Genomic DNA, 25,010 nt, shown 5'->3' with positions numbered 1-25,010 from the left:
GCTCGCGAGCGGCGCCACCGAGGGAGAGGAGAGGCTGTTTGCTCGGCGGCTCCCAGATGAACATTAAGGACGCAAGAGCGATGCCAAAATGGGATCTCTCACCTCCTTTTCCCCTTCGCCTTTTTATTCCACAGATGAGTGCAGATAATTTCACTGGCCGATTGTGAGTGATTACTGTATTACCGCGGTAACAGAGGATGTATCGGCGAATGCAAAGGGAATTAATGAGACATAAAAACTATTTCTGTATTGACTGCTTTCGTCAGCGGCCCAGGACGCCGCTCCCGCATCTTGTGATTACCTAAACGTATTGTAAATATGTGTTTCCTATGGGTTTTTACATAAATTTACATGTTTCAACACTCAGGGGATGAAAGACTATTAGGGATGAGTTACTCCTCTCTTCTCCCCCCTTCTCTTTCTACTGGGCCGTGCATTATTGAATTAGCCAATGGTGTTCCTTTGCTGTAGGCCTATGCGTCGGGAGAGGTAGACTACATCAGTGGTTCCCAACGCTGGTCCTCCAGTACCCCCTAACGGATCACAGTTTTATCTTAGCCCTGGACAAGCACACATGATTCAACTTGTCAAGTAATCATCAAGCCCTCAATAAGTTGAATGAGGTGTTTGGCCAGGGCTACAATGTAAATGTGTACTGTTAGGGGGTACCTGAGGACCAGGGTTGGGAAACACTGGTCCATATCATGAGGTTTCTGTGTGTGTGTGTTTCTGTTTATGAGAGAGGGGGAGTGAGTAAGAGAGACCGAGGGGAAGATTTAGAGTAAAACCAAGAGAAGTGAATAGGTGTTGGGAGTTTTGTGTCCATATGATGTGGTATGATATCAGCACACGATGTAATAACAGTTTGGGGTGAACGATTGCAGTTTAGAGTGGAGCAGAATCCTTTGGGATATAGGCCTGGTTATTCAGCTATGTAGTTTATATAACCCTCAGAATGGACGTCAGGGCAAACGCACCCCATGTAGATGCTTCTGCTGGGTGTCTAGGCCCACAGGCGAGGATCAGACGTCCGGCCCTGTCTGCTGTGAGGGAGAGGATATCACCAGAGGGTGAGAGTCTTTGTTCCAGATGCACCGTGGATAGTGGGCCCAGCAGGAAACCAACACGCCACAGCGCTCAAACACTACTCATGGCCTCCCCTTCGCACTAATTTGTCATTCCACTTTTTTCAAAAAGCTTTATTAGGTATCAACTGACTTGACTGATCTCTCTCAGGCTCTACGGTAAATGTTGGATGAATTGCCAAAACTATCCCAACACTTACCTTTGAGGCAAGAGAAGGCATCTTCGCAACAAGACCTTGTCTTTTTATTGTCGTTGAAAAAAGCTGTCACGTTATTAACTGACGATACAAATGTGTACACTCCGGTAGGCTACGCAAGGACTCGATGGAAAATCAGAGCAATATCAAAATTATTGTGTAGTGCGTGATACTTTTGGGAGTATGTGATGTGCAAGTGTTCCTGCCTGATAACATCTCAGAGACAGGCGATGCACTGCGTCCACTGGCCTTGGCCAGGCCACTAGAAAAGAGGGGTGTTTCTCTCTCTAAAAGGATTAGCCTGGGACGAGATTGCAGGGAAAGTGTTTTTTTTTAAATGTTTTAAAAGGGGGCAAGAATAGAAAGGGAGATCAAGTGGAACTAAAGAAGCGTGTCCCGGGCTGCAGAGTTCAACCACCTGTTGTCCTCTTCTGGCCATCACTCTTTCTCTTTGTCCTCTGTTTCTAGATCTTGTCTCTTCCCCCCTCTCTTTTCTTTATCAGGAACTTTCTCCTCGACAAACATGTGGAAAGGCGATGCATTTATTCTGAGCACGGTCTTGCTTGAAAGATTGAAATAGTACAAGGATGGGTAGTCTTCAAACTTTTAATGCTTCAATGTTTGAAAGCCTGTTGAACATCAGAGTTGTGTGTGTGTGTGTGTGTGTGTGTGTGTGTCACTAAGCTCCCGGTGGTTTCCAGGAGCACTTTGATGTGTATCTGGGCAATGCGCTATTAGAGGGATTTCCCTGGGTTGACAGCTCAGAGAATATGTGGCTAAATTGCGATGCCAGCGGGCTAAAAGAATGCTGGAAACAGGATTAGGATCATATTCTGGCAGAGCCTGTCACCTCAATGGGCCTGGGTTTCTTACGTTCGCACTTTTCATTCTCTGCGTGGTTAAAACCTTTAAGAGAACCACAGAGGCGGGTGAGAAAAAAACACTGATTGAATACACTGGGATTTTTGTGCAGGAGGGCTCGCTGCCGTGGTCGTGTCAGAAAAATTAAAGAGCCAGGGTGCGTTTTTCTTCTCGAAAAATAACGTTTCTGGCAAACATCCTTTTCTTTCTGAGGAATCAGCAATCTGCCAGATCAGCTGCATCAACAGTATTCCCACTATCGGCTACTTGTTAAATTATTCTTGGACGTTGTCAGCCCTTAAATGTTTCAGCTTTGATATCAACAGCTTAAATTATTTCCTTCAGTAGCAAAGAAAGCAATGTGTAGCTATTTGGTAAATATGTAAGTATACAAATCAAATGTTATTTGTCACATGCTTTGTAAACAACAGGTGTGGACATACTTACGGGCCCTTACCAACAATGCAGAGATAATGAGAAGAGAGAAATATTAGAAAAGTAATAACCCTCAATAATAAAAGTAATATTAAATACACAATGAGTAATGAGAACTTGCACGTGAGGTACCATTACCAAGTTGATGTGCAGAGGTACGAGGTAATTGATACTTTTGGTCATGTAGTGTATGTGGACACCTGCTCATCGAACATCTCATTCCAAAATCATGGGCGTTGATATGGAGTTGGTCCCCCTTTGCTGCTATAACAGCCTCCACTCTTCTGGGAAGGCTTTCCACTAGATGTTGGAACATTGCTGCTATAACAGCCTCCACTCTTCTGGGAAGGCTTTCCACTAGATGTTGGAACATTGCTGCTATAACAGCCTCCAGTCTTCTGGGAAGGCTTTCCACTAGATGTTGGAACATTGCTGCTATAACAGCCTCCACTCTTCTGGGAAGGCTTTCCACTAGATGTTGGAACATTGCCGCTATAACAGCCTCCACTCTTCTGGGAAGGCTTTCCACTAGATGTTGGAACATTGCTGCTATAACAGCCTCCACTCTTCTGGGAAGGCTTTCCACTAGATGTTGGAACATTGCTGCTATAACAGCCTCCAGTCTTCTGGGAAGGCTTTCCACTAGATGTTGGAACATTGCTGTGGGGACTTTCTTCCATTCAGCCACAAGAGCATTATGTTGGGCGATTAGGCCTGGCTCGCAGTTTGCGTCCCAAAGATGTTCGATGGTGTTGAGGTCAGGGCTCAGTGCAGGCCAGTCAAGTTCTTCCACACCGATCTCTACAAACCATGTGTGTATGGACCTTGCTTTGTAAAGGGCCTTCCCAAAACTGTTGCTATAAAGTTGGAAGCACAGAATTGTCTATAATGTCATTATATGCTGTAGCATTAAGATGTCCCTTTACTGGAACTAAGGAAACTAGATCCTCCTCCACCAAACTTTACAGTTGGCACTATGCATTTGGACAGGTAGTGTTCTCCTGGCATCCTCCAAACCCAGATTTGTCAGTTGGACTGCCAGATGGTGAAGTGTGATTCATCACTCCAGAGTCCAATGGCGACGCTTGGCATTGTGATCTTAGGCTTGTGTGCGGCTGCTCGGCCACGGAAACCCATGTCATGAAGCTCCCGACAAACAGTTATTGTACTGACGTTGCTTCCAGAGGCAGTTTAGAACTCGGTAGTGAGTGTTGCAACTGAGGACAGATGATTTTTACGTGCTACGTTCTGTGCGCTTGTGTGGCTGACCACTTCGCGGATAAGCTGTTGTTGCTCCTAGATGTTTCCACTTCCCAATAAAAGCACTTACGGTTGACTGGAACAGCTCTAGAAGGGCAGACATTTGACGAACTGACTTGTTGGAAAGGTGGCATCCTATGACGGTGCCATGTTGAAAGTCACCTTCATTAAGGCCATTCTACTGCCAATGTCTGCATATGGACATTGCATGGCTATGTGCTCGATTTTATTTTGAGACCTGTCAGCAACGGGTGTGACTGAAAAAGCCAAATCCACTAATTTTGAAGGGGTGTTCACATACACACACACACAAGCATGCATAGTGCATGTACATATACAGTGCCTTGCGAAAGTATTCGGCCCCCTTGAACTTTGCGATCTTTTGCCACATTTCAGGCTTCAAACATAAAGATATAAAAGACATACCCCAAGCGACTTACAGCTGTAATCGCAGCAAATGTGGCGCTACAAAGTATTAACTTAAGGGGGCTGAATAATTTTGCACGCCCAATTTTTCAGTTTTTGATTTGTTAAAAAAGTTTGAAATATCCAATAAATGTCGTTCCACTTCATGATTGTGTCCCACTTGTTGTTGATTCTTCACAATAAAATACAGTTTTATATCTTTATGTTTGAAGCCTGAAATGTTGCAAAAGTTCGCAAAGTTCAAGAGGGCCGAATACTTTCGCAAGGCACTGTAACTAGGAATGAAGTGACCGTTGATAAACAGTAGCAGCAGTGTGTGTGATGAGTCCAAAAATGGTCAATGCAGATAGTTAAATAGATACTGTAGCTTCACAGACTAACTATTTTGCAGTTTTATGGCTTGGGGGTAGAAGCTGTTCAGAGTCCTCTTGGATCCAGACTTGGTGCATCGATACCGCTTGTCGTGTGGTAGCAGAGAGAACAGTTTGTCTTGGGTGGCTGGAGTCTTTTGACAATTATTTGGGCCTTCCTCTGACACGGCCTGGTCTAGAGGTCCTGGATGGCCGGGAGCTCGGCCCCAGTGATGTACTTGGCCCTAAGCACTACCCACTGTAATGCCCTGCAGTCGGATGCCAAGCAGTTCCCATGCCAAGCGGTGATGCAGCCAGTCAAGATGCGCTCGTTGGTGCAGCTGTCCAAAAAAAGGGGGGGTATGAGGGCCCATGCCAAGTCTTTTCAGCCTCCTGAGGTGGAAGAGGCGTTGTCATGCCCTCTTCACAACTGTGTTGGTGTGTATGGATCATGATAGATCCTTAGTGATGTGGGCCAGGACTGTAAAATAAAGCAGAACCCAAATACTCACTCCAAACAGGCAGTATGTACGCACTTGTCCTGTTTGAACCAGCATGATGGTCAACTTTATGTTTTCTGATTTGACCCTCCTTTAGGACCACAGATACGAAATGAAAAAGACCTCGGAACAGCATTTTGACTGGATAAGAGTCCTATTGTTTGTGTTACTGGTGATGAGAGGAGATCTCAACTCAATGATCCAGTGTGCTATGGTATAGAGGTTTATTCCACCTAGATACATTTTTAGGGATATTGTTGGGATTGTGAGGTAGGCTATTTGGGCAATGTGCAGACTTTCCTCTGGATGTTATAGAGAAGAGCACCTTATCCTGCATCAAGGGCTGAACATTTGACCCTACGGCATTTCAATCTACACCACATCAATCCCGTTGGGCCCTCAGGCACCTGTGTGTGTATGTGTGTCCATGCATTTCTGTGTTTGGGGCTGTGATAAAGACCACTTACTAGTGTTTGCTGGTTTAAAATCCCAGGGGTGAAATTGCTAACCTGAATAACAAGGACATTCGGCTTTACGTATCTAGAACCATGTCAGTGTTGTAGCATGGATGCCCTTGGAATAGAGCACATACGATGTAATAAAACACAGCAAGTTTGAGGTTAGGTGTTACGTTCACGTTCACAATGCTAATCTGTGTTGTCGTCCCACGTGTCCCCTTTAAAGGTAGTGTTTGTCTGTAACAACAGAGAAATACACCGTTACAGTAGGTGATACCTCTGTGTACATTGTTTTTTTGTTGTATTTCCACCGGGAGGGAGGATTTATCTAACGAGGCCAAATCAATTAGCAGTTGAACAATGTCACAGCCCAGGCTCTCGGCATTACAGTTTAGTAGGCAAAGCAAGGCAAAGCAGAGAACGTGGTGGTGGGGAGGATGGCAGTGATCCTAACCTAGAACTCTACCAGAGGCTAGACTGTGTGTGTGTCGTGTATTGTTTGTGTGTGTGTGTGGGGGTGGGGGTGTCTTATGCATTTTGACAAACCACGCTGTTTAAGATACAATAGCAGCATAATCACCGCCCCGGGCCGTCATTCTTCAGGATAATGGGCTGCTTATTCATCGGGGATGGCTTATGCCCCCACGTGCTTTTTATTTCTTCCAGATTACCTTGTCTCTCTCTCTCTCTCTCAACTCTCTCTCTCTCTCTCTGTGTGTAATTTTGCCATTCTCCCGTGTATATATATTTTCTGTCTTTTTTCTCTTGTTATCCGTCACCCTTGTTTCCCACATTCTCGCTCGTCCTCTAAATGTTTATTTCCCTTCCACACTGCACTCTGTCTTGCCCTATTGCAATATTAATATTAGCCTGTCTTTGACCGTTTCTATGCCCCCCTGAACTTTATTGTTCAATCTAATGTAACATTCTTGCTGTATTACAAACTCAACGTTGTAGTGGCAACTATGTCGTTTATGTTCAAAAGTAGAATAAGAAGACTGTTTGCTAATCGTTAGCTGTGGCTAGCTTTGTCATAGGCGAACCAAAACACGTTGAAGGAAACCTCGTGTATAAAGATCTCCAAGAATTGCTTTATTTTAGGGTTTATTTTGCAACATCACTGTTCGAACCTACATTGTTAAGATAAAAAATAATAATGCCTATGTATTACTCTCTCCGTCATTTTAAATCTACCACTGGACCAATTAGTATGACAGAGACAGCTGGAGAGAAACAGTTGAACTTTTAAATATCACAGCCACAATGGAACTCAACTGGAGGAGACACATAGACAACCAGACGGTATACCTTCGGTAGTCCAGGGAAGAGACGGCAAGGAAATGGCGGGAGCCCATTGATTACAATGTTACAACTGACAACTACAGGAATCCCCAACTCGGGACGGTTTATGATACATTTACAACATGAGAACCTTTACATTTGCCTTACTAGTAAACATTAATAGATAAACTTCTTCTTAATTTACATATTGAAATCATTTACATTGTCAGAGTGGATGGACTTGATGGGATCTCAGCACAGAGAACCACAGACACACAATTGACAAGAATTGAAAGACTGGCCACTCCTCCAAGCGCTTAAAGAGTAACTTCCTGGTACAATAGGAAGTTCTGTATACTACTCCCCCAGCCCTGAAGGACCCCCTATTCAGTTTGTGTAGGGATGTTGTTACCAAGTTACATCAGAAGGGGTAGATGGCGAAAATAGGTGTTAACGTGAAATATGCAGGTTAATTTCTCCAGGTGTGTATCTGCTTGTGTTGTATCGTCTTCTTTCTGCGGTGCATCAGGACACTGAGTTGAGACACATCGTTTGCTTACCTTTGTGGCCGTTTTTTTTTTGTTCAGAGCTTTGGATACAAGGGACTCATAAATGCTATACATGTTTGTAATTGCATATGCTTCCCTCCCCTCTGCCCAGAGCAAAATGTAATTAAAAGCGTTGCACATTTAGTCACTGAAATCATTTTCTCATTACCAAGCCAGTCTCCATACAAAGTAGTTTAAAACTGGCCATGAAGCTGGTAAATTAGTAACTTCTAATTAAGCAATTGAGGAGAACATGGCTTGAGTTTATATTTATGTATGTGCTTGCCTTTTGTAGAACGTGCTATGTACATACAAGGCCTAATTGAATTGTTAGTGGTCCCACGGTACAAGTAGTCTCTCAATGGCACCAACGCCAGCACAGATGTATTTTTCCCCTTGAAGACTCAAATTCCCTTAAAAGTGCCTCTATTCTGTAAACATTACGTAGCAAAGTATTTTTTCACCAAGTGCAACACTAGACAGGTAAATAGTCCTAAAGGAAGTGTATTCGCTCAGCTGTGGAGACCCTATGTATTGCCTGGTCGTTCACAATGTCAGGTTTAGAGTCCATTTCCCGTTTGAATGCTGTATTTCCATACAGGATTTGCCTCAGTGTTTTACCCAAAAGGCTCAGACTTTCCTGTTTGCATCTACGTGGACCGGCACCCGTGTCTCACTGGGCCATGGCTCCGGCAGACCTGCTCTCACTTGGGACCACTGTTTTGATTATGCAGAGGTTGTTGATTCTGCGCTTACAAAGTCCTCACTGTCAGCCCTAGCTACGGAAACACAATTTCCTTACTATAGAATAAGGGTGTACACAATGGTGTAACACTGGTGTTACAGTCAAAAAGCAGCAGAAGAGTAAAGAGAACCTAAACTCATCAGGTGTTGTTGGTCAAATAAGTAATTTTTTTTTATGCGTTGCTTTGTTGAGTTTCAATCTGCTGTGTGGGGAGCCCAGAAATTAGACAACTGTTAAAGCAAGAAGCAGGAGAGAACTCGGTCCAGGGTGAGATAATGTAATTTTGTTTTTCTAAACTCTGGCTACCAATGTCCCGAAACCCTCTGGGTATGCTTCCTATAGGGCTACGGAGATAACAGACATAGGATGGGTGGGATGGTTGATGCCCCGGCTAGGCCGCACTCAGATCCCCTGGCTCAGTTAGGCAGCGTGTCCAGTCCCAGGGAGGCCGCGTGCTGCTTGGCCCGCATCCGGAGGTTCTCAATGCTGGTGGTCTTGCTGTTGTGGCTGGGGAGGCCTCCGGAGGCCTGGAGCAGTGGACTGTTCCACACCTGCTGGGCCGCGTGGTGGGACAGGGACTGGTAGTATGACTGGCAGGGCAGGGAGCCCAGAGGTGCCGAGGACATGTTGACGTTCATGCCCAGGTAGGGCAGGGAGGAGGGGGTACCCATGTCGAAGGAAGGGTAGTGCACCATGTTGTTGGTGGCAGCCATGTGCTGGCGGAACTGCTCCTGCAGGCGGAAGAGGCTGAGCGGGGAGGAGGAGTACGAGTGGCTCTGGGAGATGCCACCACTGACACCAATGGACGAGGGCGTCACAGACGGAGAGACCATGGGGGATTCTGAGTAAAGGAGAAAACGGATAAGAGTCAAGAACATTAAAGATGTCCTCCAAGGATTTTTTTATTGAACTTTTCCAGTTGAAAAGTGATATCGCAATTATAAATGCAGTAAAGCAGGGCTCTTTCTACCTTTTCTTTCCCAGAGACCCCCACCATACAAACCAGAGACCCCCATCATGTAGGAAAACATGTTTTTTCCCACATATCTTGTCTTATCATCCAGTGAATGATAATGGAAAGGACAAATACTCAACATTTTAACATGAATAGATTTGGTAGTAACTCCAAACTATGGATGTGACAATTATGGAATTTGGGTTAATGATTAATTTATATGCAAATGGGAATAGTTATTGACATAATTGTCATTTTTTTATAATTCATCTTTGACAGACATATCTAATGAATACAACACAGCTTTGGTGACACCCCCGTTTAAAAAATGAATGGTTTTGTCCACTTAAAACTTTTGGAAATAAAGTTTATCCCCCTAACTGTGCCATTCTGCTCGTAAAAATCTTAACTTTAAACACTTCATGTAAAAATGTAAAACTGCTATTGGGTAAACTATATCTACTTGAATATGAAGTTGAATCCCCCCTTCTAAAATGTATGCATTATGACGATTATTATACGATAATTGTGCTAGCCCAACTCCAAACACTTGTTCGCTTAATAGCAGCTCTTTTTTAATGGTTTATTTGTTTGTTGTTTTGTTTATGTGGATCCCCAGTAGCTTTTTCAGAAGCAGCAGCTACTCTTCCTGGGGTACACAACAAAAACCATGACAAGTAACACAACACTGATACAGGACAGTCATACAAATTTTAAATGACGATATACAAACAATAGAACCAAAAAAAATTGCCAAACAATACAACTAAAAAAGAATGTGAATTCGCTTCGTAACAAGCACAATGTGTTGGCAAAAATGTATGTCCAAGTCAGGAAAGCTTTCCAGCAGCCAGTGTCACTTGCCACAACTGGTTCTCACAGGTGCTTTTTCAATGCCTATGTCAGATACTCTAGTGAGTGTAATTAGCTTCAATGAGTGTAATTTGCTCAATATTTGAGAAACAAAGTTGACATCATTCGAAAGATGATATTCCCCTCTTTTCTATTGTAGGTATATTTCAAAATTGGTTTTGTCTGTTGTTGCTAGCGATATTCATAAAAACATTGAAATGAAAATGTAAGTGGCACTTTTTTTTACATATATTTTTGCGGACCCCCTGTAGGTACCTCCGTGGACCCCCCCCCCCCCCGTTGAATACCCCTGCTGTAAAGTACACACACAAAAGGGCAAAATAGTGTTGTTGTTTTTAGACACAACTGCAAACTTCAAGGAGCAGGGAATTCAAGGAGTTGGTCCGATGGTGACATTGTAATGTATCGACCTTCCCCCTTGCTTGAGAAGCAATAGCGAACAAAAGAGGAAAGGCCCCCCACTTTTACCATTTCTTGAGGTTACCTGGACCACTTATTGAGATATGCCTTTTGTTAAGTAAATCAGGTGTTAAATCGGGTGAAAAGGAGACTGGCGTAGGACTTTAAACTAAGTTTCTCTGGCAGCCAGGGAGGCAGACCTATGTACAACTTACTAAGAACCAGTAAAGCTGTCGTGCCTCCTCTTAATTTTCCACTATGACTGAAATGAACTGAAGTTGTACGACAATGTAAGCATTTCATATGTTTACTCTTAATTGACTATCCTGAAGGATGCCTCTAAATTTGATTTACTTTGTCTGTTTTCTAATGCCCCCCCCCCCCTCCAGTGAAGCTATGTATATTAGAGATGCACAAGTGCCAGTCATAATTTAAGACCTTGTCCTTACCAGGTTTGGGACTGAGCCGCTTGCAGGGTGGAGAGACATTGCCTGGCGTCATCGCCCTCTCACTCTTGAGCTCCTCCCTCTGTGGCTTAGACTCCTCCTCCTTATCCGTGGCATTGTCCTCAGTGGCCGACTCGCAGCCTGACTGTTCTGCCGAGGTCACATTTAACTCCATGCTAATTTCTGACACCAACGGACAGGGCGGACCCTCAACCGCCAAGGAGGAAGAGGAGGAGGATGGGGGGAGCTGGTTCTCTGGAGTGATGGTGGTGGGAGAATCCTCCTTGTCACCTCCCTCTCCGTTGGCCTCCTTCTGTTTCTGGAGCTGCTCCTTCTGCAGGCTGCGCTGTTTCTTGCGGAACTTGGCCCTGCGGTTCTTGAACCACACCTGTTTTTAAAATGTGCCAGGTTGGGAGACGGTTAGAAGCATGCTCCCTGGTAATTATTAAAAAGATGCTTGATAAAGGTGTGTTCTGTGTGTATGTGTGTTTTACTATTTGTCTTTTGAGAACTTGTATAAAAATAAAAATTAATTAAATGACCGAAGTAATTTTTCTGGCATTTCTTGCCCAATGTTAAAGATGCTTCAGGAATTATGATTGATCAGATACAATTAATAAATATTTCCTATATATATACCAATAGTATTGTGTATTTCAGACTATGGTACTATGTATTCTGAATTTTGGACCCCCTTTTTGCTATCATTCTTTTTTTACATCTGTTATTAGACAGAAAATGCAAATAAATTGTTGAATGATTATGAACATGGTTTTTTGCCAGCTAATGCCTGCAATGCAGTGAAGAAAACGATATGACAACAAATAAGGTCTAATGTATCTGGCCCCTCTAACAGTACAACTGGCCCCAGCTTGGCCCCCCCAGTTGAAATGGTCTAGAACCACCACTGACCTGCACGCGGGCCTCGGGGAGGTTAGTGCACATGGCAAGGCGCTCGCGCATCACCACGTCCGGGTAGTGGGTCTTCTGGAAAGTCTTCTCCAAGGCCTCAAGCTGCTGCGCGGTGAACGCGGTGCGGCTTCGGCGCTGTTTGCGATGCTGGGACCCGTAGCGAGCCTCGAGGATGATGTCTTGAAATGTGCAGCCGTTGGAAGAGAAGAGACACGGCAAGTTTAATTAATTGGATAGGGGAATGGGCAGTGCGAAATATGTCCAAAAAGTTATAATGAATTGAAAGGTGTGTGTGTGTGTGTGTGTGTGTGTGTGTGTGTGTGTGTGTGTGTGTGTGTGTGTGTGTGTGTGTGTGTGTGTGTGTGTGTGTGTGTGTGTGTGTGTGTAAAAGTATGCTTGTTGGACTCAATTACCAGCAAGTCTCTCAGCTAGGGTGAGCGCGTGCACTGAAGGTCGGTAGTCTGGCGCGTGCTGCGCCTGTTGCGCGGCCTGCTGGTGCAGGTTGTACATGGCGCTCAGGGAGTTCATCGCGTGGAGGGAGTAGCCGTTCACTCCATAGTGCTGCATGATGTCCACTACCTGTGGTAACACACACACATAAATCATGTTAATATTTGCTTGCGTGTTTTCATTTGTTTATCTCTAATGACTGATGTCCGGGCTGTTCGTATGCTATTGTATGTGTGAGTTAACCTACCCATTTTGGATACGCGCGTAATGAACGGTCTAAATGCACTGTTGGCTAAAATGATCTGACTCTTTATGATATTTTTGATACTGTGTGTCGTTGGGGCCTAGAGTAGACAGTGGGGCACGTTCAATTTATGCATACAGTATTTCATAATTTGATCACCTTGTGAAAAGTTGCAGACCTTTCGTGTTATCTGGTTGGTTGATCCTTGATAAACCATGGCTTAATTTGTTCATGTTAAAATGTGAATGTCGTTTGGCGCTTGTAATATACTAGGCCCAATCATCTTGTATGTCCCTTGAAAGTGTATCTCCTTGGTGGTCATTTGTATCCGATACACATACATTTTCTTTCGCCACGGAAGACATGGCTCAGATTTTAATATCTGGACGTTATCCATTAACATCCAATTATTGCTTGGTTCAAGCCATTAATTATACAAAATTATTTTAATTGGGGTAATTATCACTCGTTCACTTAATGGAGCGTGACGGATGCCTTATAAATTAATTAAACCACTTCATTTCCCGGTGATCGCAGCAAAAGTGCAAATCCCATTTGAAAGCGCTGCATGCTTTGAGAGATCATTGCGTTGATCAAATGCTTTCGGAATGAAATACAGATGTAGGATCTTAATTTGATCACCATGTTGCAAGATAACTTTCCTGCAATGCAGGACATCTTAAACTTGTAGTCTATTTCAGGTTTTAAAGTTTGTAATTTCCACTTTGACATTTCAGACTTGATTTTCCCTTACGAAAAATGTATCCATCCCTAAAAAAATGTCCATGAATTATAATCACATAATAAGTCACCTTTCCTGTTGCTGCCGGATTATTTTCCTGTTGTATAAAACTGGCTCAAATTAAGATCCAGGATCTGTAAAACGATTTGTTCCGGGCGAGGATGGTAACCTGAAAGCACAGAGGACTATATTGAACGGTTATGATAGGCTATTGAAATACCTTCTGTCAATACATTTGCTTTAGAATTATGTCCTTTGGTTAGCCTATGAATTTTATCAGTCACTCTATTCCATTTTAACTACCATTTGTTGGACAGTTGGTTTATATTAAGTTACCATTAGCCTAACCAAAATACCCAAATTCTAGCCTTGAGTTTATTGGACAGAATAACTTAACAACAAGGAATCAAAGCCTTATATATAGGTCTCCGAGGGCAACTGTCTCATCCTCCATTTTTTTTAGGTCCTTCCCCGCTTTAAATGAAACGCTTCAGGACACGATTAGATATGTATTAGTATCGAGATGGTTGACAAGAACGGATATCTTGGAGGCTCGAGCAGTGATGACTGTTACAGAGAGGTCCAAGAAATGAATCTTCCTATGCATGGCAGGCATCTGGGGACTTGGAAGCTAGAGAGAGTTCCTAGTCTTAAATTGCCTCACTATAGCATTGTGACGTGCTAGGCCTGGGATGTAGCCTAGAAAGTTTGTTCTTCACCGGTGTCTGTGCTCCTTTAGGCCTATGTTCATTGGCCCACTCGGCATCTGCGATACAGAGAGTTCACCAATTGTTTACAGGGCACAAAATGTTTCTAATATGAATGTTTTGGATGAAGATAAACCAAAAATGTATACATCTATGCGTAATTCGGCTGAATGAAAAGGGAGGTAATTCCAGTCATTCAAAAAGGTTGTCGTTTTCGAAATGTCTATTTCCCATGTTAAAAATCTGACATTTGACATAAGAACATTATACAACATAATTAACTGCCTCAAGTCTTGCCCCAAAGCTAAAGAAGCTGTTGTAATTCAAATTAAGTCATGAATTAATTTCATCCACACATAATTAAATGCTGAAAACCGTGATGCTGCACTTTATGCAGTCTGTGATAAGGATCAAATTGATGTATTTAATTGAATGTTAAATATAATTGCTAACATGTTTCACAAGTAAGCCTTTATTGGAAGTTAATTCACTTCACAATACTTAATCCAATATTAGTTCATCCGATGATCATGTTAATTTATGATAAAGTAAGACCATAAATTGTAGGCTATAGTTGTAACCTGCGCAACATTGAATAGGCCTGATAATAAACTATTATTTGTTGCTGTTGTTGTTATTATTATTATTAGTTATGATTATATTTATATTATTACTTTATAATGTTATACCCTAATTATAGTATGAATAATATTGATCATTGTGTTATTACAAAATGTATTTCAATATTTGATTGAGTTCAAATATAGATCTCCATTGAGCTATGGAAATTGTTTTACTAATTAAATAATTGAAATCAAACACTCCATCCTAATAAATACGAATTTGCCTTTCCCCGTTGCATTTTGAAACGTTTTTGCAACAACTAATCATTTGAGCAATAATATCAGACATAGCACCATGAAGCTGGTAACCATTTCGCAGCAGTCTGTGTGTGCAAATGGGAGCTGTGGGTTTGTAAATTATGCCCGTAGTGTCCATTCCCAACCTATTAAGTCACTGCAGTGCCTGATGAATGTGATCACAGGGCAAGAGGGAATAGTTTAATTCGCCTGGACAGAAGGTGCTTCGCTAAACATTTACTTTGCTCCCCAAAGTATTTCAGTTGAATGGGGCCCGCTTTCCTCCTTCCCCTCTCTCGCGGCCTCTTATCCCATCGCCCCGGGGCAACGTTTTGGCTGAGATGTATGGCTTCTCGGCGGGTAAAATATGCATGTTGATCCCCATTTGGCTCCCCGTCTAATGGAAGTGCAAATAGGTTTCGACTGCGAGGCCCTCCATTCATCATCAACAGTGACACGGACGGACGTACAGTGCGGTTCAACAGCTTGCGTGTGTGCGCGCGTGGTGTGCGTGCGTGGAGAGAGAGGAAAACTAGTGATAGGCTTATATTGTAATTTTTACATTCACGCTTTTCATGTGTTTCCTTTTTGATATTGATAATAAGCATTACGCTTTTATGATAGGCCTACCATATTTACCACACAAGCCTGCTTATTCTGTCTAGCTGCCATTGTTGTCTATTCATACGCCTATCCTTGCTCCGGGCTGTATGTTTGAGTGCCACAGGCAGCGCTGCTCATTGCTTCGATTATTAAAACGGCATTATGTAAATTGGCATGTACAGTGCAACTCTATGATCTGACTAAATTAGGAAAATGTTTATACTTAAAACCCTTGGGCCCTAGGCGACTCGTGTATGGCAAGCGACAATCTGCCCGTGGGGTAAGACATATTTTGTATTCCAGACTGTCAAAGGCCGCGAGACAAGTGTTTGATTGGCGAATTTCACGTGAGGAGGAGGTGACACGGGTTAACAACAGCCTAAACCAAAATATTATTCGTTCATTTACGATTAAACCAGCATTTCATTGCAATTTCATATTGACACAATTGCATGGACTTATTCAATCTGAACTGATGGGTGGAAAATACACTTTGTTTGAATGTTAAGAATTATGAAAGATAATTGAGGCCTACAGTCTTAGAAAAACAATATTATGCATAGAACCAGAACGGGTTGTATGCTTGCTTCATATATTTCACCGCTTAAGGTTATATATAGAACCCTATATGTAACCAATGCTGGTTCAGTGAAGAACAACTCCCTACAAGAGTGTTCTATACAGAACCTTTAGGGGTGCCATATACGAAGCAAGCAATATAACCTATTTTGGTTCTAACCAGAACCTTTTTTTCTAAGTGTACATGATGCTAAATTGTGGCTGTTCTGGCTATTAAAAAAAGCAATATAAGGCCATGAAAGCCTCATGCACAATAAGTTCTTGCCTCATGATTCCTAGCTGGAAATCGCTTAAGTGCTTCCACAAAACAATATACATCTACATATTGATTTGTTTTGTTTTTTTAAGATAGAAATAATTGCAAGTACTCCCATTCATTTTTGCATGACCTCACAATCCATGAAATAGCCGAGCCAATTGCTAGTAAAACATTTTAAAAAAGTAACTTAGAAATATATATATATAGAAATGTTTTGGATAGTTTTACTGCATCAGATTTCAATTCAACAAAAATGTACATGAATCTGTACGAATTCAATACAGTTCTACTTTGTTCCTTCGAGTCTTGCCGGATCTGCACCCAAAGTATAATTACTGTAGTTGTAAATGCTCGCTCGATATTAGCACAACGACGACTTCTTGTAAAACATAATATCGTGCAATTACGATAAGGTATATTGTATGCATAGAGTGTGCACCAATATATTCTTTTGTCGACATATTTGTATCAACACTGTTGTTTCCAGCAATGTATGAACAAGTTACAAGTTTGACCCAGTCTTAGAGATGTCCACAAAGTTCCTACCTCTCGCCAACACAGCCGAGTTGTCTTTGAATGTTCTGATGCTGAAGTGTATCCCGGTTCTAAAGTGATTTCTTAGGATTCTTATTATAGCAATGTCTCCTTGTTTATAATGTCCACCTTTCTCGTGTTGTTCATGCGATTTGGGAGGAACGATTGCAAGTCCACAGTTCTGTCTTATGTGAAACGCGCACTCTGCTACTTTCCGCGTGACTGAATCCTCTGCGTCTCGCGCTCAACATAGGAAGCTGCCATCTACCGGGCCACGAGCTGAAGAGGGATTTTAAAGCGTGCTCTGTGAGGTCATGTAAGCATTCTAGTGGTCCTTGAAGCTGTCAATCAAAGAAATAGACTATTTCTCCCCCACTAGTAGCAGGCGCTTGGCCAATGACCCTACACTATTCGAAATCATAAACTTTAGAATATAATGTCTGCAGATTCCCATATGTCAGTCTACTTGTGTTTTTTTTGCATTTGTGTTTGAATTGATAAACATTCAGTAAATGTATGGACTAAGAAGAATACCAACTCCTTTTTATTCTGGAAAACAAGTGTACAAAATAAGTAGGCCTATATAAGATGTTTGTAATAGATGATGAATATTCTATTTCATATTTTTCTTGCCTTTGAGAGATTTTTGATATCAGTGAATACATAAATTGTTTTCATATTGTGTAGCCCTTAATTGGGAGATTGATGACATATCCAGAATTAAAACGCGGTTAAACTATATTTAAACTTAAATTAAAATAAGATTGAATACTTATTTTCTAATATTTTAAATACTTGTATAAACATTAATGGTATTAATTTATAAATGGAAAATGTTGCATTTTTTTTATTTCAATGTGGTAACCTACAAAGTTTTCTTTCTCCCAATGACCAGTGACAGAAATTCTTGTTGCAGTTTAATAAATGTAAAAAAAATCCATATTTACATTTTATTTTTCGTAAGACATTTCAGAATGAGTTATTTTTTTGCAATTAAATGTTTACTTCTCAGAATACTTTGACATTAGTGATGTGCATGGATGCAAGTCTTTGCGTTTTGGCGAACCGAATACCTTATAGGTGGGTTTTTATTTGCTTTTCGGCTTTCCTCATGCAATTGGAGTAGAGAGCGTGGTGGAAAGACTTTAGAGAGATCGCTAATAGATGCCAGGCTAGTGCCTTTACAATCTCTCCCGGCCTTGAAGGATTTGGGCTAGGATAGGGAAGACAAGACGCCATTCCAGCCTCCAAAAACCCCTGTCTTAAAATGACTGCGGGTAAGAGGATTAAAACAATAATGCCCTTCTCTTCTTGAAAGGTTTTTAGAGAAGATTTCTTCTCGCAGAGCAAAACCGTTTAGGTGGGAATTAAGGGCAGCGCAAAGTAGCCTTTTAATGTAAAGCTTGCATATTTTGTAAAAGATTATTGGGGAAAGAGGGCAGCGTGAAACTCACTAACCGGAGTTTTATCCCAGGCCATGTTTCTAGTCCACAGATATTTGAATTGCAAACAAAAGATCATATGGAATGAAGAATATTGCATTTTCACCCTCTATATCACAAATGCCCCCGTTTTAAATATGTATGACACTCAAATGCATGAATATGTTTGCACTTTGAATGTGTAGACTGTTCTGAAATTCAAGTTGTTGCATTTTGAAGGAGAAACTTTCTTTGGGAAACGTACACTTATGTCCAAGTGTGTGTGTGTGTGTTTGTGCGTGCGTGTGTGCGTGCGTGTGCGTGTGCGTGTGTGTGTGTGTGTGTGTGTGTGTGTGTGTGTGTGTGTGTGTGTGTGTGTGTGTGTGTGTGTGAAAGAGAGAGAGAGTTGGTGTTTTACAGAAACCCAAAGATGTGTAGAAATTACGCACGTATTACGCACAGATTTCACTTTAAATAATGTTATAAAGTTAATTCCAATTCTATTCGAAAGCGGGCCTACTGCTGTCAATATCTGCAGTCTGAAGCTAAACCACAAGAAATATGATTTTGCATGGGATGAATCCTAATCCTTCGGTTTTATTTATACAAAAGTTGGAGAAACTGGAACCATTATGGTGCACTGTTGTGCAGTAAACAGGATTACGATTTTCCAAGAAAATAGGGTTAAGGTAGTTTAAAGTTTTTTACACATTATCTTTAGACACTAGATAATATAGTCATATTGTCTAGATTTCAATTTGGTGGTATACGTATAATTTTTCTCCTTATGGTCCATATGCACAAGTTGCACGCTTAGAAGTTGGTCCTAATATTTTATTTAAATTAGGCTATGTTTGGGTTGAATTATGACAAGATTTTGACTGTATACTTCGTTCTCTTCAGAACTATTCACTTCGTTAACAAAATTATGCAGCCTATACTTGGTTAAATGAGCGTGATTGAAATGAATGTCATTTCAATGCATGTCATTTCAACGTTATAATAACATTAATATTATGTGCCTAATAATAACCACCACAATAGTAATGTTATGATTATTATGATTATGATTATGTAATTATATTTTATTTTATCAAACGTGTTTGCATTTGCAGATATTATACCGTCCATGCATAGACTATTCCGTTTACGGTAGACTATAGTAATTTCAACAGTAAAACGTTTTGCTATACAGTTTCTCTGCCCCGCAACCAAACTCGTGTCCCTCTCCGGTTTCCATCGCCTTCGTCTATCACTCGGTTTCTTCTTGAGGTCTGAGAAAGAAAGAGGATTAACTTGTGAACCAATGGAAATAAGAACTTAAACGGGAGGTAAATCTAGGCAATGTCTCTTTGTGAGGACCGTTTCTAAAGCAATTAAAGCGAGAAAGAGTTCTTCTCAGCGCCTCTTCTCCAAAGCTGCTTTGCGCTGGGCTTAGCGCGACTACTGTCCAGCGCATCTGAAAGGTTTAAAGGCCCGAGTGTCACAAGAGCTTCCCATTAAGAATACCTCTCGAGCCCTGCCAAGTGTCCTCACCTTTCCGATGCATAACCCCACGGTCCTGGGACTGGAGCTACTCCAAGGTTTATCCTGGGTTTTTGGTGGCATGTCACGCGTTATTTTAGCTCTCATTTTGATGTGATTTGCCTTTAGGCCTATTCGTCTAGTAATAATTCCCTATGGCCTATTCATTGATCTCTATATTATGTGTTTTGACAATTGAAAGCATATAGAAGTTAATTTTGAAATAACCTAGGTTAGGATGGCAGCCTTTAAAAAACATTGATAATGGCGCGTGGGAACTTAATTCGTCTATTTGATGACTGACCTCAATTTTATTTACATACAAATTAAAATAGACTACTTTGTAGATTTGGGAGAAAAACAGAAGAGGGGAGGAAACATGTCTCACTTCCAGTGAATACTGTTCGCTAATAGCTAATTAATAGTCCTAATGATGTTTCTGCAACTTCATGAATACATTAGGTCTGCAATCCAGCCAGCTTTAGCCTCCGCAGCTCCATTCAAGGGTATTTCAGCATCTGTTCATCCCAGGGCAATTAATCATTTTGATGTGTAGTTTAAAATCGACTTCTTTAAGGAGACCTTTTTTTTGACAAGAATAACAAAGCAATTTGCCAGGAGCCATCTCTTAGACACGTTATTAGCTTAAACCCGTTTTTTACTCCCGTATTTTCCAAATTAGATACCTGCGTTAAAGGGACAGTGACAGTTTTTGGTTTATTGTCAACGCCACGCCTCAGAATCCTCCTGAAATCCTTTTATTCGTGACAAGATCTCAGGATCTCCTCAACAAATCCCCCCTCTAAAAGTTTTCAACCTGTCAGTTCTCTCTAAAAGCTGTATAATTCCACCTCTTTCTCTCTCCACTCAATCCCCTTCTCTCTCCTCACCCTCCCCACTTCTCCCTTGTCTCTCTATCCTTCTCACCCCTTTCTGTTCTTTCAATTTGTACCTTTTACCCCATTCTTTTTCTCATTTTGTTTTGCACTCTCATCTTTTTTTCTCTCACTTTTTTCTCTAACCCTCTTTCTCTTTACATCTGCCTTCTCTACTTCTTCCTCTCCCTCTCTCTCACCCCCTTTTCTCTTTCGTTCCCTTCTCCTCCTCTCTCTCTCTCTCTCTCTCTCCCTCTCTATCTCTCTCTCTTCTATTTCCCTCATCCTCTCTTTTTTCTCTTTCTCCATTCTCGCCCTTTCTCCCTCTCTCTCTCTCTCTCTGGCCCGGATCCCTCAGCACAAGGGGCCCCATTGTATCGTCCTAATCCAGAGGCAACACAGCTTTAGCGACATGGAGGGATAAAAGGCCCATCAAGCCCACAACTTTATGGGGGCAAATCTCTCCCTAATCCCTCGCTTTATCTAAACAAAGGCCCCTCTGCCTTAATCCACCTTCGCTTCAAAAAATAAAAAAGAAAGGGGGGGGGAAACTGAGAGGGGTATAAAAAATAAAATCTCACACAACTCTTGGGTTGAACTGGGAGCTCAGACCCAAAGGAGTGAATTTCCTGGAGAAACTAACCATTACTGACAAGCTTTTGTCATCAGTTATAAGATTGCCCCTGGTAACCACAAAAAAAAAGCATTGAGCTTGCATGCTTTCTGTAGTTTACAGTTTACATTTCTCTTGAGAGATGGTTGCATGTTGCTGAATCAGTTTTTAGAGGCAGTGAGATGAGAATCTGCTCGGAAATGATCAACTTCACGTACAGCCATTCGGGGGGGGCAGTTTTATATTGCTGTTCGTATCTACACGCTTCATCCGAGTGCTCCTATAGGGTTAAGAAAGATGTGTCCGGTATGTACTCACAGCCTGGGTATGTCATTTTGAGTCAACATTATTTCTGATACAAAGTGTGTGAGGTGTTACGAGTTTGAATTAAACGGGTTCCCGTGCACTGTCATAGCAAAAATGGCATGCCTACAATTATTAGAACTATTCACTTCAGCGTCACCAAAAGTGTTGGAAATGTCAGCATATCCAGTCAATGTATAACAATGGCTTGTTCGGGTCCTTTCAGCGGCTGTAGCCTTTATACTCCCAGTTAGTCCTGTAGGATGAGAGGGCTCATTACGGGGAATGATTGGAGAGCTCAGGGCTCAACCTCATTACTGACTGGGTGATTAGTACTGAATCAGCAGCTTATGATGGAAAGGCCAGCAGGGAGGAGAAGTGGTGGTGGTGGGCCACAGGGTGGGGACACCAGCATCCCCAGAGAGATGACCTATTGATTTGTGGCATTCAATGCAGTGAAATGTAGCCATTTTGAGCACCCACCTGCAGTACTGAGGGTTTATGTTATTGGATTTTTATCGAAACTGTGTGATCTGACCAGTGCAGAGATTTTAAGCCGATTATTACATCTCAGTAGATATTAGGCAAGAGGTTTAAGTATCCATATGGCGGCCTAATTAGACCACGTCCTATTACATACCTTTAGCCCAATAATAGAGAGTGGAGGAATTTACCTCATGAGCTCCCTGATCTACCATATATCCACTCTGTATATGGAATTAATGCTAGGTCTGCCCTCTTCCCCACTCTGCTAATATGGGTAGCCAGATAGGGCTGTGCCCTTAATTTGCCCAAATTCCTCCCCCAATTAACGGGATGGGTTCGGTAGGGGCCAATCTGCCTGGCGATGACAATTCCCAGCAAAGCCCTCTGCTCCCCTGATGTAAAATCCCTCCCTGTCGATCGCCTAAAACATCTGTCTTTACTTTCCCAAATCCCTTTGTATCTGCTCCTCTTTGGAATATCAACCTATAATCTGGGTTAGAGAATGGAAACTCATGTGGTGAGGGGTTTAGTGAGGGCTGTTGAGGATAGGGTGTAGCCTAGTTGGTATTACCTGCTGCACTAGATAGTGAGGCAAATTAGGTAAGGGACTGATAATTATGCTCTGAGAATTTAGGCTATGTTTTTAAACTTTTATTTAGCCAGGGAAGTTAGATCCCTTGTGGTTAAAAACACTATTTAGCAAAGGAAATCTAGCAAGAAGTCAGATGGAAAATATACAATACTAGTAGTTGTGCTGAATTGACCATTGCTGTGTATTGTATGCACTTGATTAAACTTTTTTTATGTAGCGATGTGGGTATTGTTTTGACTCGTTTCTCACTCAGACAAAACATCCACTTAGGTGTTTTGTTTGGGTCTCCTGTGCTCAAACTGTTCAGCCAAACCTGTTGTTCACACTACTAATCACTGGTTATAAGCTAAATACCGGTAGGCATGGTGCCTCCATTTGGTTATAACCTCACATGCAGTTGATTTGGCCGAAATGTCAGGTTTGAAAGGATCTTGAGGAATACATCTGAGGAGAGCGTGCAAGGTAAAAATACACTTGACTCTGGGAGATTTGCTGCCGTCCTTAGCAGCATCGTCCGCTTATAGAAGAGTTACATTTGAACGGTTGCCTTGTGTGATGCGGTCATTAACACTCAGACAATCACCATCTTCTTTTGGCGTTCGTCCCACTTTAACAGAGCTAATGCTAAGCTAATGAAGTGAGTAGCGAGGACGATTTATCCATTAGAGACAATTAAGCCAATCCAATGCAATCCAATGTTTAGGGGGATGGTGAGGAGTGTCAAAATAGCATCATGAACCACCCAAACACAGATAGACTGGTGGATTTCCCCCTTGGTGGTAAGTGCTAATACTTCAGACATTTTGGATCATCAAGGTACAACGTCTTCCCACATAGGGATTATACCTATTTTGGGAGCAAATGTTTCCCAGTGAGGCTGCCTGGTGGTCTGCATTGCCATATTAAGTATAAATCTGCTTCTTCACAGCGTATTACGGGACTGAACATAAGGGATTGTGTTATTGTGGGTCTATAATCTGGGTTTAAACTCCTTGTTTTACAAATGGCCCTTTCAAAAAGCTTTTTTTTTGCTTTGTATCGGGTGAAAAGAATCTCATCCTGTATTAACCTACTGTCTCGTAATTTTCTGGAGTGTAGCTTTTGTTACTTGTTTCATTCACTGTGGTTTAGAGACGTTGTAGCTGCGCCATATGCCACCATGTCATAGGGTGTCGTAGCAGTGTTGCAGGTGTGTTATGACAGTGGTCAGGTTAGATACTGTTAAGGTGAGCTTCAGAGACTAGCTCTGTAGTTTTGCAAGGTTTTAGCACCATTCCAAAGGAACTTATGTAGTGGTAGCAGAATAGTTAGCCTTTAGAACTTGGCAATGCAACCAAAATAGCAACCAATATCCAAGTTATTATTATTCTCAAATGCTGTTTCATATGTCCTTGCCCTCAGGCTGAGGTACTATTCAGAAGTGGGCTCTTTGTAAAATTACATTATGTAGTACATTAATGTAGTACCTGAAAAAGGCTGCCTGGAGGTAGTGAGATTTAGCACAAGAACCCAAAATATGGAACTCGGTGGGCCGACTCTCAAAGCTACAGGTTGAAAGTTCCTCAGAACCTTAACTTATCTGTTGAGTCCAATTGCATCCCATTGATTGTTTGTTTAGTAGTAGTGCATGAATTGCATGACATTTAATATACAATTCGTTCTCTCTACCCTTTGGTAAAATGTGTAGCATTGCAGCAAACTTGCTTTAAAACTGCAACATTGTCTCTGCACCCCATTGTAAAATGTGTAGAATTGCACAAAAATGTACTCTAAATCTGCGGCCCCTCATGGTGAGTTCAGATTTTTTTGTGGCCCCAACCCTGATTTAAAGTTGCACATCCCTGTCCTAGAGCCTGTCCTAGATGCAGACTTTGGCCATTTTGTGGTAATCAAGATGAATTAAAAACCCTATCAAGTCAGAGAAAGTCTTCATCTGTTTCCCAATTAGGGGACATTATGTTACGATATTGAGCGGCCCAAGAGTTTTTACTGAACCTGGAAATATAGAGGACAATAGAACTTAGGAACTGTGACTAATAGGAGACAATATGTGTATTAAACTACTCATTTCATAGTTAATTGTGTATTTCAATGGTGTTAAATTTGATATTTTGATTTGCACTAAATCTGGGCTTCATTGTTTAAGACAGGTGAGGAGGACTGGAGTGAAGTTTGTTCTGGAGTGCTAAGGAAATATTTAAATAGATCCAAGTGCTGTCCTGTCCTTTTAAAACCGTGAAACATGTGAATTGGGCGTAACTTTTACATTTAGTCCAATAATTAATTGTCACAATAAATCCCAGAGTCCATCTTCTTAACAAACCGAAAGACACATGTCGTCATGGCAGTTGCCCACAATTACTGAGCACCAACCCCATCCTCTATACCAGTTAACAATACCCATGGGTTCCCTGGCACTCCAAGACACACACACACACACACACACACACACACACACACACACACACACACACACACACACACACA

At 41.8% G+C, this 25,010-nt stretch overlaps 1 protein-coding gene across 1 annotated transcript; it reads right to left on the bottom strand.

Moving 5' to 3' along the window:
* Positions 1 to 6,643: 6,643 nt before the first annotated feature.
* On the bottom strand, positions 6,644 to 16,918 carry LOC135508353 (diencephalon/mesencephalon homeobox protein 1-A-like). The gene is made up of 5 exons (XM_064928481.1): positions 16,722 to 16,918; positions 12,147 to 12,310; positions 11,732 to 11,927; positions 10,823 to 11,207; positions 6,644 to 8,987 (listed from the first exon to the last, which is right to left on the bottom strand). Exons 2-5 carry the CDS (start codon positions 12,296 to 12,298, stop codon positions 8,563 to 8,565), a joined length of 1,158 nt encoding a protein of 385 aa, XP_064784553.1. The 5' UTR covers positions 12,299 to 12,310; positions 16,722 to 16,918; the 3' UTR covers positions 6,644 to 8,562.
* Positions 16,919 to 25,010: the final 8,092 nt, after the last annotated feature.

This window comes from Oncorhynchus masou, chromosome 3 (genome assembly GCF_036934945.1).
Source record: "Oncorhynchus masou masou isolate Uvic2021 chromosome 3, UVic_Omas_1.1, whole genome shotgun sequence".
Classification (NCBI taxonomy): Eukaryota; Metazoa; Chordata; class Actinopteri; order Salmoniformes; family Salmonidae; genus Oncorhynchus; species Oncorhynchus masou.
This window is presented reverse-complemented; position numbering and strand designations above follow the sequence as displayed.